This window comes from Entelurus aequoreus, linkage group LG18, assembly GCF_033978785.1.
Source record: "Entelurus aequoreus isolate RoL-2023_Sb linkage group LG18, RoL_Eaeq_v1.1, whole genome shotgun sequence".
Taxonomy (NCBI): domain Eukaryota; kingdom Metazoa; phylum Chordata; class Actinopteri; order Syngnathiformes; family Syngnathidae; genus Entelurus; species Entelurus aequoreus.
The window spans coordinates 40,082,806-40,100,165 of record NC_084748.1 but is presented as its reverse complement, the minus strand read 5'-3'; the positions used below and the strand labels follow the sequence as shown (position 1 = coordinate 40,100,165).

At 41.6% G+C, this 17,360-nt stretch overlaps 1 protein-coding gene across 9 annotated transcripts in view; it reads right to left on the bottom strand.

Annotated features, from left to right (window-relative positions):
• The window catches only part of LOC133634127 (VPS10 domain-containing receptor SorCS1), a 499,576-nt gene that overhangs the window by 51,225 nt on the left and 430,991 nt on the right, over positions 1-17,360 (bottom strand). For all 9 annotated transcript variants that reach the window (XR_009821878.1, XR_009821879.1, XM_062027161.1 and 6 more), the window contains exons 19-20: positions 2,666-2,852; positions 352-485 (exon numbers count right to left, since the gene is read on the bottom strand). Coding sequence is in view for 7 of the 9 variants with exons in the window: in XM_062027161.1 (XP_061883145.1) it covers positions 352-485; positions 2,666-2,852 (321 nt within the window). In the remaining 2 variants the exon portion in view is untranslated. The remainder of the gene's footprint in view (positions 1-351; positions 486-2,665; positions 2,853-17,360) is intronic.

The window sequence follows — 17,360 nt, the reverse complement described above, 5'->3', positions numbered from 1 at the left end:
TTTGCCTTCTACTGCGCAGCGCATGTCTCCTCTACCTCGTCTGCATCGATTAGTGTATTTTTGTCAAGTTACCTCTGAGTTGGATTTATCCCAATAAGTCTGGTTTCTTATTTGTACTTTATTTTCTTTGTCAGATTCCCGGTGGCCTTTTGCTAAATAATACATATATTGTCAAATCCTAATGCCTTCTATGTTTGCACTTGGTGGTTCTACTTCCGGCGTAACCGCCAGTCGTAACATCATCATCATCACCAGTAAAGAAGTTATAGTCATTGGAGTATTAAGCAGCACTTCTATAATTCAATATGTACTTACAGTAAATGCCAATGTGCAGCATTAAATATACAATACCTCAGTGTTATTTTCAATCCACCAGATATAGGTTACTGTTCCCACTTGGCCGGGCCACAGAACTGCTGTCAGGTTCACTTCTTTATTCCGTACAGCCACAAAGGGAGCCGAGAGATGGATGTACTCCAGCTGACCTACTCAGGCACACAGATGAGTCATAAGGTAAATCCCACACAATCTAGGGACAAACTGTATCATATAAATGCTCTTAAGATATGCGGCGTTCAGTATTCTGATTGCTTGTGTGCTATTTATTATCAGTGTCATCCCTGGTCTGTGGTGGTCCCCATTAGCCACATAGAACTGATAGATCATGGACGGCAACCAGGCTTACTTTAAGCTCTGCATCAGTCATCTTGTAAACCTGAGTGGTACTCGAGAGAAAATCGATGATATGGGAAATGCTCTGTACGTAATGGTTTTGATCAAGACAGTAATATGGAGAGATAAAAGGACACGATGCAACGTTTTTTAGCAAAAAGGATAAAACAACTAAAATGTATGAACTAACTATTTCCTGATGTAGATTATTGGCCTCAGATCTGATCCGATATCCAGTCCTGATCTGATACTTTAGTTTACTTAATTAGTTAGTTTATTATTATTTCTTCAGTCAATGGTCAACAAAATAAACAAACAGTTTTACATAAACAAACAGTTGTACATTCATAAATTAAAAATGTTGCAGACCGAAAGGGTTTAGGCTGAAGTTGAACACTTATTGCGCCTCACCCTATAAACAAAGTCAAATACAAGATGAGCGTCCAATACTTGGTATTAAATTTCTGATATTGAATACTACATACACTTTTCTAATCAAATAAAGTGGTTCGTGCACAAAAACTAAACAAACTCAAAAACTGTCTCACATTTAAATCCTTTGGGTTTTGCCCTCAAAGCCTTCTTATATCCAGAGACTGACTCCCTCAGTTTGTAAACAATAACAACCACCGAAGAAAGATTTTGTAGTAATAAGAATAAGAAAAATATCGATCTAATCACTTTAGTATTGTTTATATATGGACTAGGGTTGTACGGTATATCGGTATTAGTATAGTACCGCGATACTAAAGAATCTGTGACGACCTGGGCGCATAGTGATGCGAAATGTCGTTCTCTCAGGACACAGCTTGCAGGTAAAGAATGATTTATTTAAGAAATAAATAATACTGAACAAACAAAAAAGTGCACATAGCACTTAAGGCAGAAACAAAAGGAGCTAGCGTGGGAGCTAGAAGGTAAACAGTACTAAACACTAAACAGAGCCTTTAGCGTGGGAGCTAGAAGGTTAACAGAGCAGGAAACAAAAGTCGTCATCTGTTGTGTGAAAACAAACTACGAAGCAAGACCGATTGAATGTAAAGGCAGGCTATATATAATAATGACAGTGATGATAAACAGGTGCGTGTCGGGAACCCCAGCGGCAGGTGAAAGTAATCAGTTGCTGTGGTAACCAAACTCAGAGTTGCATAAACAGGAACTATAAAGAGACCAAGACTAACAGAAAAACACAAGTGACTTGAAAACGTAAACAGAAATATGATCCTGGCAGCGGATCATAACAGAATCATATTCGGTACTATACCACCTCTGAAAAGTACGCCAACCACCCATCCCCCACGACTTTGAATATGACCAATGTATGATCCTGTAACTACTTGGTATCAGATTAATACCTACATTTGTGGTATCATCCGCAACTAATGTAAAGTATCAAACAACAGAAGAATAAGTGATTATTACATTTTAACAGAAGTGTAGATAAAACATTTTAAAAGAAAAAGTAAGCAGATATTAACAATAAATGAACAAGTAGATTAATAATTCATTTTCTACCACTTGTCCTTAATAACTTTGACAAAATATTAGAATGGTAAATGACACAATATGCTCCTGCATACGTCAGCAGCTAAATTAGGAGACTTTGTTTGCTTACTTACTACTAAAAGACAAGTTGTCTTGTATGTTCACTATTTTTTTTAAGGACAAACTTGCAATAAGAAACATATATTTAATGTACCGTAAGGTTTTTTGGTAAAATAAAGCCAATAATTCAATTTTTTATGGTCCTATTTATTTTGAAAAGTACCGAAAAGTATCGATATAATGTTGGTACCGGTACCAAAATATTGGTATCGGGACAACAGTAATATGGATACTACATGGATACTACACTAGGTATCGATAGTATTTCCTTTTCCTCTAGTGCTCCAGTGACAACGATAGCTGGAGGATATTTGGTTTATTTTCTGCCGGGACATCTCTAGCATGAACATATTTGTGAACCCATATTAAAAAGTGGTATACATCTTACATAATATGTGTAGGTGGAGTATGGCAGTCTCTGAGCCAAGGCTATTCTCCCCCACAGCAGTCACCCGGAAGATACCAGCTGTCTTGTAGATGTATTTGATCCCATCCTCAATTGAGCTTAGATTGGAATAAGTCACAGCGTGGCCGTCGCCAAAGTCCAGCGTAATGCTAGTCCGTGCCCCGTCTCCCTGTAATAAAAAAACAAAAAACAGGTGTAAGTATTTTTACTCTTGTTTTCATGTGGGTTTTTTTGCCTTTTGTTTTGGGACCCTTTGGGACTGTGTGACAAGGGGTGGAACTTTTCGTGACTTCTGCGGGGCTTTTTTGTGAACTTCTGGATCTGCCTCCCGGGAGCCTTTTGGCCATGGAGACCAGCTGCTGGGTCTCTGCCACACCAGATTCCGTTTGGAGAGACTGGAGGAGATGTGGATGAAGAGACAGGGTTGCGGAGCTGGCGCTGAGCTCCGGGACGGATGGGCTCTACAGCGTCTTGGCTGAATGAGCAGGTATCGGACACCTCGGTCTCCTTGGACGTATCCTCGCTCATCAATGCGGACTGGACACTGGCCGAGAGTTGGTGGGCGGCCGAGGGTGGGGTCGGCTTGGTGGCTTTGTTGGGTCTGCTCCTGTCTCTGGCCAAGCAGACGATGGGGTGGAACACTGCAGAGGCCACCACAGTGTATATGTTTTGTTGTTGTTTTACTTTTGTGGCTATGTGTAGAAGTGGCTGGTTGCATCAGCTCTGCTCTTTTAATGTCCTTAATGTCCTTTGATGTTTCCCTCTTACACACATGTTTATGTGTGCTATGGTTATGAGTTTTTTTTCCCCATTGGCCTCAGTCTGGACCCCCTCTCCAGGGGCACAGGATTCGATTTTTTTCCTCACCCCAACAGCGTTTACCTGTTTCTCACCTTTTTTGTAAGGGCCGCCGGAAGTTGGCAGATTCGTCAGCGATCCTGTTCTGTCTCCCTGTAATGTTTGTCTGCTCTTGAATGGGATTGTGCTGAAAATCTTAAATTCCCCTCTGGGATTATTAATTTAGATTTAGACAAGTAGCGTGACGTCACAGGAGGTAATATTCCTCACAATTTTCCTTTGTTTACAATGGAGCGAGAGAGATTTGGAGCGACAAAGCGACGATTACCCCATTAATTTGAGCGAGAATGAAAGATTTGTGGATGAGGAACGTTAGAGTGAAGAACTAGAGGCAGTGCAGGACGTATCTTTTTTCGCTCTGACCGTAACTTAGGTACAAGCTGGCTCATTGGATTCCACACTCTCTCCTTTTTCTATTGTGGATCACGGATTTGTATTTTAAACCACCTCGAATACTATATCCTCTTGAAAATGAGAGTCGAGCACGCGAAATGGACATTCAAAGTGACTTTTATCTCCACGACAATACATCGGTGACACACTTAGCTACTGAGCTAACATGATAGCATCGTTCTCAAATGCAGATAGAAACAAAATACATAAATCCCTGACTGGAAGGATAGACAGAAAATCAACAATACTATTAAACCATGTACATGTAACTACATGGTTAATAATTCTCAGCCTGGTAAGGCTTAACAATGCTGTTGCTAACGACGCTAAGGCTAATTTAGCAACTTAGCAACCGGACCTCACAGAGCTATGATAAAAAACATTAGCTCTCCACCTACGCCAGCCAGCCCTCATCTGCCCATTCATCAGCCCTCATCTGCCCATCAACAGCCGTGCTCACCTGCGTTCCAGCGATCGACGGCGCGACGAAGGACTTCATCCATGGGTTTGGCGGCTAGCATCGGCAAGGCGTCTGCTAGTCCTTGTTGTGTTGCTACAGCCAGCCGCTAATACACCGATCGATCCCACCTACAACGTTCTTTTTTGCAGCCTCTATTGTTCATTAAACAAATTGCAAAAGATTCACCAACACAGATGTCCAGAATACTGTGGAATTATGAAATGAAAACAGAGCTTGTTGTATAGGATTCTCCGGGCTCCGAATACTTCCCTTGTCCTCGTGACGTCACACGCATACGTCAGCATAATAAAACGGTTTTAACCGGAAGTGTGGCTGGAAATTTAAAATTGCACTTTATAAGTTAACCCTGCCGTATTGGCATGTGTTGCAATGTTAAGATTTCATCATTAATATATAAACTATCAGACTGCGTGGTCGGTAGTAGTGGGTTTCAGTAGGCCTTTAATATGCCCGGAACAACTCACGTAAGGAGGAACCTGATAAAGAAGCACAGGCCACCTTAACTTGTTCCTCCTAATATAGAGAAGCATCGTCTCTACTCTGAGTTCCACTCTTTAAAGGGTTACTCAGCCACTTTGCGACACAAACAAACATTAGCCGCTTGACTTTTGTCCTTTTGTAAACATGAGTGAGGGGAAGAATTGAGATCGACCGGCAAATTGAGAGCTTTGCATTCTGGCCCAGCTCTCTCCTCGCCCTGACAGTCCAATAAATCAAGCACATTATTGCAGACGTTGCACCAATCCACCCGTCAATCTCAAAATCCATATTTCTATCATCTGCTATGTGAACAACAGCCTGAGATATTTGAGCCCCTCTAACTGAAGCAGGATATTATTCTCCAATTGGAAGAGTGCAAGCCACCATTTTCTGACTGAAAACCATGGATTTAAAGGTGGTGACTGACATCCCCAAAATGTCAGGGAGGGCTGACATGTAAAATAAAACATTAAAACAATGATAACACTGTGTTATAAACAGGCATTTTGGATAGCAGCATCGCACTAATAAAATACCAGGACATATTGTAGCTGTAGCTCAACTTAAGACCTAACTTTCATCTTAATAATTACAATATTTTCTTTATTACAAGACCTATACATGTCACAACGTTGGGTAATCTTGTCAATATTCAGTATTCAATGAGAACAGAGTGAGCTATTTAAAAATGGGGTATCACCTTGGGCTTGTATCTGTCACGCTTGGTGATACTCTAAGGCAGGGGTCACCAACCTTTTTGAAACCAAGAGCTACTTCTTGGGTACTGATTAATGCGAAGGGCTACCAGTTTGATACACACTTAAATAAATTGCCAGAAATAGCCAATTTGCTCAATTTACCTTTAACTCTATGTTATTATTAATAATTAATGATATTTACACTTAATTGAACGGTTTAAAAGAGGAGAAAACATGAAAAAAATGACAATTAAATTTTGAAATATAGTTTATCTTCAATTTCGTCTCTTTAAAATTCAAAATTCAACCGAAAAAAAGAAGAGAAAAACTTAAAAAAAGAATTTATGGAACATTATTAGTAATTTTTCCTGATTAAGATAATTTTAGAATTTTGATTAAATAGGTTAAAATCCAATCTAAACTTTGTTAGAATATATAACAAATTGGACCAAGCTATATTTCTAACAAAGACAAATCATTATTTCTTCTAGATTTTCCAGAACAAAAATTTTAAAGGAAATTCAAAAGACTTTAAATTTGATTCTAAAGATTTTCTAGATTTGCCAGAATATTTTTTTTGAATTTTAATCATAATAAGTTTGAAGAAATATTTCCCAAATATTCTTCGTTGAAAAAACAGAAGCTAAAATGAAGAATTCATTTAAAATGTATTTATTATTCTTTACAATAAAAAAAATAATAATACTTGAACATTGATTGAAATTGTCAGGAAAGAAGAGGAAGGAATTTAAAAGGTAAAAAGGTATATGTGTTTAAAAATCCTAAAATCATTTTTAAGGTTTTATTTTTTCTCTAAAATTGTCTTTCTCAAAGTTATAAGAAGCAAAGTAAAACAATTAATTAATTTATTTAAACAAGTGAAGACCAAGTCTTTAAAATATTTTCTTGGATTTTCAAATTCTATTTGAGTTTTGTCTCTCTTAGAATTAAAAATGTCGGGCAAAGCGAGACCAGCTTGCTAGTAAATAAATACAATTTAAAAAATAGAGGCAGCTCACTGGTAAGTGCTGCTATTTGAGCTATTTTTAGAACAGGCCGACGGGCTACTCATCTGGTCCTTACGGGCTACCTGGTGCCCGCGGGCACCGCGTTGGTGACCCCTGCTCTAAGGCTAGTGGATCCCAAAAATGCAAAATACAGGCGGGAGTAGAACAAAAAGTGTCTTAAGTGCTCAAGGCAGGGAGAAGGAGCAACACTAAAGTAGATAACAAAAAACTATGGTGCATAAAAAAAGAACAAAATATTGCACCGCAAAAAATACAGCAAAAGGTAACATATGATAAACAAGAACAGCGTAGCTACCTGAGCCGGGAGGAAGACTATACAGGGCAGGAAGGCAGAAGGTTAGAGATGTCCGATAATATCGGACTGCCGATATTATCGGCTGATAAATACTTAAAAATGTAATATCGGAAATGATCGGTATCGGTTTCAAAATGATCGGTATCGGTTTTAAAAAGTAACATGTATGACTTTTTAAAACGATGCTGTGTACACGGACGTAGGGAGAAGTACAGAGCGCCAATAAACCTTAAAGGCACTGCCTTTGCGTGCCGGCCCAATCACATAATATTAAGATTAAAATTAAAGATTAAAGTACCAATGATTGTCACACACACATGTGGTGAAATTCGTCCCCTGCATTTGACCCATCCCCTTGGGGAGCAGTGGGCAGCAGCGGTGCCGCGCCCGGAATCATTTTGGTGATTTAACCCCCAACTCCAACCCTTGATGCTGAGTGCCAAGCAGGGAGGGAAACGGGTCCCATTTTTATAGTCTTACTACAGCTTTTCACACACATAAGTGAATGCAAGGCATACTTGGTCAACAGCAATACAGGTCACACTGAGGGTGACCGTATAAACAACTTTAACACTGTTACTAATATGCGCCACACTGTGAACCCACACCAAACAAGAATGACAAACACATTTCGGGAGAACATCCGCACCGTAACACAACATAAAAAATACCCAGAACCCCTTGCAGCACTAACTCTTCCGGGACGCTACAATATACACCCCCTGCTACCCCCTACACCCCCGGCCCCCAACCCCGCCCACCTCAACCTCCTCATGCTCTCTCAAGGAGAGCATGTCCCAAATTCCAAGCTGCTGTTTTGAGGCATGTTAAAAAAAAGAATGCACTTTGTGACTTCAATAATAAATATGGCAGTGCCATGTTGGCATTTTTTTCCATAACTTGAGTTGATTTCTTTTGGAAAACCTTGTTACATTGTTTAATGCATCCAGCGGGGCATCACAACAAAATTAGGCATAATAATGTGTTAATTCCACGGCTGTATATATCGGTATCGGTTGATATCGGAATCGGTAATTAAGAGTTGGACAATATCGGAATAACGGATATCGGCAAAAAAGCCGATATCCATGCTTACATCACACTCAAAGCGCACGCCTAAATTTTCCGCATTCCTTTTGGTAAACGCCGGAGTGAGAAGAGGTTTTAAAATAATTACCGCATGCACGGCCATCCCTCTGGTTTCCGGTAAACGCCGGAGTGACAGGAGGTTTTAAATTAATCAGCGCCCCTGCGGCTATTCAAGGAGATACGGTATATTGAGTAAAACATACCTGAAACTAGAATATCAACTGTTGCAAAGTTGTGTCATCAACACTCACAAGTATTAAACTATGTTTTTAAAGTAATAATTTCTTACTTCAAGCATGAAAAAAAAAATCATGATGCCGAGTGCATATCATTATGTCAAGATAATGGCACTAACATTTACTTAATTTAAAAATATTTTTCAACATATTGAGCAAAAAGGTCTAATTTCTTTTTTATACCAAGAAAAGTGCTCTTGTTATTAGTGAGAATATTCTTATTGTAATGTGGGTTCATTGAGGTTAGCTAAATTTACTTGTTTTGGAAAGTCTTGACAAGCCGAATGTTCTTGTTCTATTGGCAGATAATTTTGCTTAGTTCAAATAAAATACCCCTAATTTTTTTATTTTTTTTAATTGTTTTTGAACACTGACTTTTTGCAGCGTAGTCTTGTCATATTTACAAAGCACTTGTTGTTTTTTGTTCCAGCGCTTCACTTTCAGCTAGCTAGCAGCTGAGCTAGCCCCGCCCCAAAGCCCTCCTTTCCGAAGACAGCAAAAACTTGACTCTGTGAAAGTAATAACTTAACTTTGAAAAACCATGTTGAAAAAGTAGCTAACATCGTTAAATTTAACTTGGCAAAGGCCATACTTGGCGGTAGAGTCTGCAAAAGCTTATATGTATACTGTGAAATTTAGTATCAGATTAATGTCTCCCAGAGCGTTATTAGTAATGAGTTCATTACCTTTAGATGTCACAATATTGATTGTACAATTGTGAAAACAATAAAAAATAAGTTTACTTTGTCTTGATGAACTGCAGCCTTTATTCATTTACAGTCGCGATCAAAAGTTTACATACACTTGTAAAGAACATAATGTCATGGCTGTCTTGAGTTTCCAATCATTTCTACAAATCTTATTTTTTTGTGATAGAGTGATTGGAGCACATACTTGTTGGTCAGAAAAAACATTCATGAAGTTTGGTTCTTTTATGAATTTATTATGGGTCTACTGAAAATGTGACCAAATCTGCCGGGTCAAAAGTATACATACAGCAACGTTAATATTTGGTAACATGTCCTTTGGCAAGTTTCACTGCAATAAGGTGCTTTTGGTAGCCATCCACAAGCTTCTGGTGGAATTTTTCACCACCCCTCTTGACAAAATTAGTGCAGTTCAGCTAAATGTGTTGGTTTTCTGACATGGACTTGTTTCTTCAGCATTGTCCACATGTTTAAGTCAGGACTTTGGGAAGGTCATTCTAAAACCTTAATTCTAGCCTGATTTAGCCATTAATTTACTACTTTTGATGTGTGTTTGGGGTCATTGTCCTGTTGGAACACCCAACTGTGCCCAAGACCCAACCTCTGGGCTGATGATTGTTGGTTGTCCTGAAGAATTTGTTAGGTAATCCTCCTTTTTCATTGTCCCATTTAAAGCACCAGTTCCATTGACAGCAAAACAGGCCCAGAGCATAATACTACCACCACCATGCTTGACGGTAGGAATGGTGTTCCTGGGATTAAAGGCCTCATCTTTTCTCCTCCAAACATATTGCTGGGTATTGTGGCCAAACAGCTCAATTTTTGTTTCATCTGACCACAGAACTTTCCTCCAGAAGGTCTTATCTTTGTCCATGTGATTTGAGGTGAAACAAAAATTGAGGTGTTTGACCACAATACCCAGCAATACGTTTGGAGGAGAAAAGCTGAGGCCTTTAATCCCAGGAACACCAATTCCTACCGTCAAGCATGGTGGGGGTAGTAGTATGCTCTGCTCTGTTCCTATCTTCACAATAAAAGCGCTGCTTCATCCTGCCTGCGCTAACAAAATAAGAGTCTCAGAAAGCTGCCGTGCAAAAGCTAGCAAGTTACATGAGTTTGCCGCCAATGTATTTCTTGTAAAGTGTATAAAAACAAGTATGGAAGCTGGACAAATAAGATGCAAAAAACCAACCACTTTCATGTAGTATTGGACAGAAAGGAGGACTTTTTGTTCTCCTCCATTTGAAAATGCGGACGTTATCAGCACTACCGTCTGATTCCAATCAATGCAAGTCATGAGAATCAGGTAATACACCAAGAAAGAAAGGAATCTATATGTGTTAAACATGCTTATAATATCATTAAACACCTTTAACTTCTTACCAAAAACGTCTCTTTCATAAATAGATAAATATAAATTATACATATGAATGAGGTAGAGCCTCTCGACTTGGTCAATTGAAAAGTAGCTCGTCTGCAGAAAAATTGTTGGCACCCCTGGCCTAGACACATCTGATTGATAAAACTTCACAAATGTGTGAGGTGTAGCCCAGCTCGCTGCCGCACAGATGTCCTGTATATAAAACCTTCTGAACGATCTTGTCCACACCACTCGTGGAATGCACTCTTAAAGGCCTACTGAGATGATTTTTTTTTATTTAAACGGGAATAGCAGATCCATTCTATGTGTCATACTTGATCATTTTGCGATATTGCCATATTTTTGCTGAAAGGATTTAATAGAGAAAATCGACGATAAAGTTCGCAACTTTTGCTCGCTGATAAAAAAAAGCCTTGCCTGTACCGGAAGTAGCGTGACGTCACAGGAGCTAGTATTCCTCACAATTCCCCGTTGTTTACAATGGAGCGAGAGAGATTCGGACCGAGAAAGTGATGATTACCCCATTAATTTGAGCGAGGATGGAAGATTCGTAGATGAGGAACGTTACAGTGAAGGACTTGAGAAACAGTGATGGACGTATCTTTTTTCGCTCTGACCGTAACTTAGGTACAAGCTGGCTCATTGGATTCCACACTCTCCTTTTTTTATTGTGGATCACGGATTTGTATTTTAAACCACCTCGGATACTATATCCTCTTGAAAATGAGAGTCGAGAACGCAAAATGGACATTCAGTGCCTTTTATCTCCACGACAATACATCGGCGAAATGCTTTAGCTACGAGCTAACGTGATAGCATCGTGCTTTAACTGCATATAGAAACAAAAAAATAAAGGATAGAAGGAAGGATAGATAGAAAATCAACAATACTATTAAACCGTGGACATGTAAATACACGGTTAATGCTTTCCAGGCTGGCGAAGGTTAACAATGCTGTGCTAACGACGCCATTGAAGCTAACTTAGCAACTTAGCAACGGGACCTCACAGAGCTATGCTAAAAACATTAGCTCTCCACCTACGCCAGCCAGCCCTCATCTACTCATCAACACCCGTGCTCACCTGCGTTCCAGCGATCGGCAGAAGGACGAAGGACTTCACCCGATGCGTTTGGCGGCCCGGAGACATAGGAAGTCAAGGTGAGGTCGGCGGCTAGCGCGGCTAGCGCGGCTAGCGCGGCTAGCGCTCCAACAAAGTCCTCCTGGTTGTGTTGCTGTAGTCCGCTGCTAATACACCGATCCCACCTACAACTGTCTTCTTTGCAGCCTTCATTGTTCATTAAACAAATTGCAAAAGATGTCCAAAATACTGTGGAATTATGAAATGAAAACAGAGCTTTTTGTATAGGATTCTACGGGTACCATAACTTCTGTTACTCTGACTTCGTCACGCGCATACGTCATCATACCGCGACGTTTCAGCCGGATATTTCCCGGGAAGTTTTAAAAGTCACTTTATAAGTTAACCCGGCCGTATTGGCATGTGTTGCAATGTTAAGATTTCATCATTGATATATAAACTATCAGACTGCGTGGTCGGTAGTAGTAGGTTTCAGTAGGCCTTTAAACCTGGAGGGGTTTTCACCCCCTTACAATTATAGGCCAGGAAAATGGCCTCCAAAATCCAGTGAGAAAGTGGCTTTCCTCTTTGAGCCATGACACCCATAGGTGATCCACTCTTCTGAGCTTGTTCTTGTAACATACTCCAGCAACACCCCTCATAGGGCACAACGAGTTAAGGCTGTGCTCTTCCATTTTTACAAATGGAGGAGAATGAAAGGCCGTCTACTCCCCAGTGGAACACCTATAAGATAAATACACCACCTTAGGCACAAAAGCGGAGTTAGGCTGCATGCAGACCCTTGTCAGCTTTGAGGCAAATTGTAAACAAGCTTTGCTAATACGAGAAAGGAAGCCGATCACTCACACACTTTGCTGTAGTCAAAGCTAAGAGCAGCACTGTCTTCAAAGAGACAAATGTCAATTCCATAGCATCAATTGGCTCGAATGGATGATGTGAAGGCGCCTCCATCAATGCGGACAGATCCCATGGGGGAAACAAGGGCAAAGAAATTGGGAGTTTACGATGTGCCCCTTTCATAAAACGACATACCCAAGGGTGCTGCCCAACCGGCTTATGACGAATGCCCGCATGGCAAGCAGAGATGGCTGCTAAGTATATCTTGATTGGGGAAAAAGTCTTACCTCTTTCCACTAAATCATGCAGGAAACATAACAGGTCCACCACTGAGCACTAAAAGAAAATGATGTTCCTAGAAGTACACAGTTCTTCAAAAACACGCCACTTGCTTTTATACAAGGAAAGTGTGAAAGTGGCTCTTGCACTCTGAATAGTGTCAATAACATGATCAGGCAAACTTGCAGTAGTTAAATTCTACATGCCACACGGGCCAGGTCTAAAGGGCTACCCCCGATGGTGGTAGATTTCCCCTCTCGCCTGAGAAAGGAAATCTCTGCGAGCAGGAAGAGGCCAGGGTTCCCTGTCCAGAAGTTACACAGTCTCGGCAAGCCACGGTTTGTATGGCCATCAGGGTGCGACCGAATCAGTGACTGGTCCCTTGCTTGGGGAGCGCATACAGCAGCACATCTGGCCAGGGATGGGCGAGCGTGTTCATCCCTATTGATTCATCCGTGTCCAACAGGGAGAAGAACAGAAGACATTTTGCGTTCGCCTCAGAGGCAAAGAGATCTGTACCAGCTGTATCTGCACCATATATGTTTTTCCTCCACCACCTGTGGATGCAGAAACCATTCCCTGTACAGAGGGACTGCACCAGCCTGTGTGAGCGTAGCAGGAGTGCCCCCCCTGGCAATTGATATATCCACCACAGTCGTGTTGTCGTTTTTTACCAAGACATGCCGATCTCTCAGATACAGAAGGAAACGGGGTAGAGCCAGAAAAACAGCCTAAAGCTCCAAAACATGTACCGTAATTTCCGGACTATAAGCCGCTACTTTTTCCCCTCGTTCTGGTCCCTGCGGCTTATACAACGGTGCGGCTTATTTACGGCCTGTTCTTCTCAGACACCGACGAAGAGGATTTTGGTGGTTTTAGTACGCAGGAGGAAGACGATGACACAATGATCAAAGACTGACTTTTCATATACCGGTAGGCTGGTTATTTTGATAACGTACAGGCGAGCACTTTGTATTACTTTGCACCGTTGTATTATTTGTATTCTGCACGAATGCTGTTCGCCATGTCAAAGATGTGAAAGTTTGATTGAATGATTGAAAGATTTATTGTTAATAAATGGGACGCTTTGCGTTCCCAAACAGTCATCTCTGTCCCGACAATCCCCTCCGTGGTAGCAGGAACCACTATATATTACGGTAATTACACATCAAAACCCTGCGGCTTATAGTCGGGTGCGGCTTATATATGGAGCAATCTGTATTTTCCCCTAAATTTAGCTGGTGCGGCTTATAGTCAGGTGCGGCTTATAGTCCGGAAATTACGGTATATATATATGCTGTCACCGCCCCCACCGTGATGTGGACACAGACGCAGTTCTGCAAGCCGAGCACTGAAAATCCCTCATCATCATAAGCGAGCATATCAAGTAAACGTCTAAGTATGAGAATAGTCTGACTCGTCTGCTGCGTAATGGCCGCAGGAACACCTCTACACTCTTGCTGAACAGCCTCATGGCTAACGACAGCCAATTGTAATAGTTTGATACTCGTAAGCTGTGCCTTGGGCTTGACTCTCAGATACTTTAGGTATTTTGGGGTAAACCGCAATGTGGAAGAATGTGTGACAGGTCGGATGTTATGAACCAATCGCCCATCTGAATGGAACAGCATAGCACTTTGTGTGTCAACATTCTGAAACGGTACCTTTGTAAGGGTTTGTTTAACCAGAACGGGCAGAAGGGATTCTCTTTCTTTTTTTGGAACAAGAAAGTAGCCGTAGTAGAAGCCCTGATGCATGCCCTCTTGCAGAATGGCTCTGATTGCTTGTTTGCTCAACAGGGATGTCATTTCGGCTTGTATAACATGTGCCAACCCCTCTTGTACTCCTGAAGTTAACACGCCATTAAAGGCCTACTGAAATGATTTTTTTTTATTTAAACGGGGATAGCAGATCCATTCTATGTGTCATACTTGATCATTTCGCGATATTGCCATATTTTTGCTGAAAGGATTTAGTAGAGAACATCGACGATAAAGTTCGCAACTTTTGATCGCTGATAAAAAAAAGCCTTGCCTGTACCGGAAGTAGCGTGACGTCACAGGTTGAAAGGCTCCTCACATTTCCCCATTGTTTACACCAGCAGCGAGAGAGATTCGGACCGAGAAAGCGACGATTACTCCATTAATTTGAGCCAGGATGAAAGATTCGTGGATGAGGAACGTGAGAGTGAAGGACTAGAGTGCAGTGCAGGACGTATCTTTTTTCGCTCTGACCGTAACTTAGGTACAAGGGTTCATTGGATTCCACACTTTCTCCTTTTTCTATTGTGGATCACGGATTTGTATTTTAAACCTATATCCTCTTGAAAATGAGAGTCTAGAACGCAAAATGGACATTCACAGTGACTTTTATCTCCACGACAATACATCGGCGAAGAACTTTAGCTACGGAGCTAACGTGATAGCATTGTGCTTAAATGCAGATAGAAACAAAATAAATAAACCCCTGACTGGAAGGATAGACAGAAAATCAACAATACCATTAAACCATGGACATGTAAATACACGGTTAATGCTTTCCAGCTTGGCGAAGCTTAACAATGCTGTTGCTAATGACACCATTGAAGCTAACTTAGCAACGGGACCTCACAGAGCTATGATAAAAACATTAGCGCTCCACCTACGCCAGCCAGCCCTCATCTGCTCATCAACACCCGTGCTCACCTGCGTTCCAGCGATCGACGGAAGGACGAAGGACTTCACCCGATCATCCGTGCGGTCGGCGGCTAGCGTCGGATAGCGCGTCTGCTATCCAAGTCAAAGTCCTGGTTGTGTTGCTACAGCCAGCCGCTAATACACCGATCCCACCTACAACTTTCTTCTTTGCAGTGTTCATTGTTCATTAAACAAATTGCAAAACATTCACCAACACAGATGTCCAGAATACTGTGGAATTTTGAGATGAAAACAGAGCTTTTTTGTGTTGGATTCAATGGTGTCCGAATACTTCCGTTTAACTATTGACGTCACGCGCATACGTCATCATACATAGACGTTTTCAACCGGAAGCTTAGCGGGAAATTTAAAATTGCCCTTTATAAGTTAACCCGGCCGTATTGGCATGTGTTGCAATGTTAAGATTTCATCATTGATGTATAAACTATCAGACTGCGTGGTCGGTAGTAGTGGGTTTCAGTAGGCCTTTAAAAGCGGGTGGTTTCTGTAGCCGAATGTAATAGTTGCCAGGACCCACGGATGTATTGTGCATGCACGCCATTGCCATGCTCGCGCAAACTAAAACTCGTGCAGGGGCCTCATGTACCTGTACATACCCCCACTGTGAAGACACTGACCAAGACTGAACACAACATTGTGCCACTGGTGAGGTGTGAGCCCCCCCTTGTGGCTCAGCAAGACCATGACACTTTGTTTTTTGTTTTTAATTGCAAATCTCCCTCAGCTCTTGGCCTGGCTGCTGTTGCACAAACTTTATTATTTTTAACAAGGGTGATAGTACTTGGTGACACTGAATGAACTGTGGCTCTGAAACCTCCATTTCTCTGACATGAGGAGAAGGCAGCAGTTGGAGATCACCTTGGAAAACGAGTCCGGCCTGAAGCTACAAAATACGAGTTTTGGCCACACCTAGGATGGCCGCTTCTTTTTTGCCTCCCCAAGGAGAGAGGCGCGGACTGTAGTTGCTGCCTCTGCAAAAGAGTGTTTGTCACGAGGCCTCCAATTCTAAGTATGAAGCCAGTCCTATGACAATGATCCAACAAGGCGCCAGTGTCCGTGGCAAGCAGAGGTCAAAGACTTCACCCCCTTGCTTCCAAGTCGCGCTGGCCTCCTTCAATTTTACCAAGGATGGACTAAAGAGACCATTTGAGTGGTCAAACGTCGCGTCCATGACTTCCATCTTTTGTGCCTCAAGAAGGCCTGAAAGGTTCGACCATAAGGCCCTCTCAGCTGTAACAGCGAGTCCCATCACATGGCCACAGCCTTGTACTGCACCACGAGTGGGACCACCATCACTACTCAATTGACGCTGCCATTTGCATCCTTAGCTGCCAGGTCCACCTTGTGGAGGTCCGGAAAGATTGGAGGTATGTCCGAGAGATCATCATTCATTATGTCCACGGAGCTTTTAGGAGCATAGGGGGGCTGTGGTTTTAAAGAACCACTCGAATGAGAGGCCAAACGTCTACTAAGACAAACTGAAGCACCTTCTATAAAAGTGACATGCTTACAGTGTTTTTAACTGTGTAAAAGGTATATATATCCATCCATCCATTTTCTACCGCTTGTCCCTTTTGGGGTCACGGTGCAGAAGGCGGTGTACACCTGAACAAGTCGCCACCTCATTGCACGGCCAACACAGATAGACAGACAACATTCACACTCGCATTCACACACTAGGGCCAATTTAGTGTTGCCAATCAACCTATCCCCAGGTGCATGTTTTTGGAGGCGGGAGGAAGCCGGAGGGAACCCACACAGTCATGGGGAGAACATGCAAACTCCACACAGAAAGATCCCGAGCCCGGGATTTAACTCAGGACCTCCTTACTGTGAGGCACATGCACTAACCCCTGTTCCACCGTGTTGCTCAAAGTATATATATATATACTGTATATATATATATATATATATATATATATATATATATATATACACTACCGTTCAAAAGTTTGGGGTCACCCAAAAAATTTTGTGGAATAGCCTTCATTTCTAAAAACAAGAATAGACTGTCAAGTTTCAGATGAAAGTTCTCTTTTTCTGGCCATTTTGAGCGTTTAATTGACCCCACAAATGTGATGCTCCAGAAACTCAATCTGCTCAAAGGAAAGTCCGTTTTG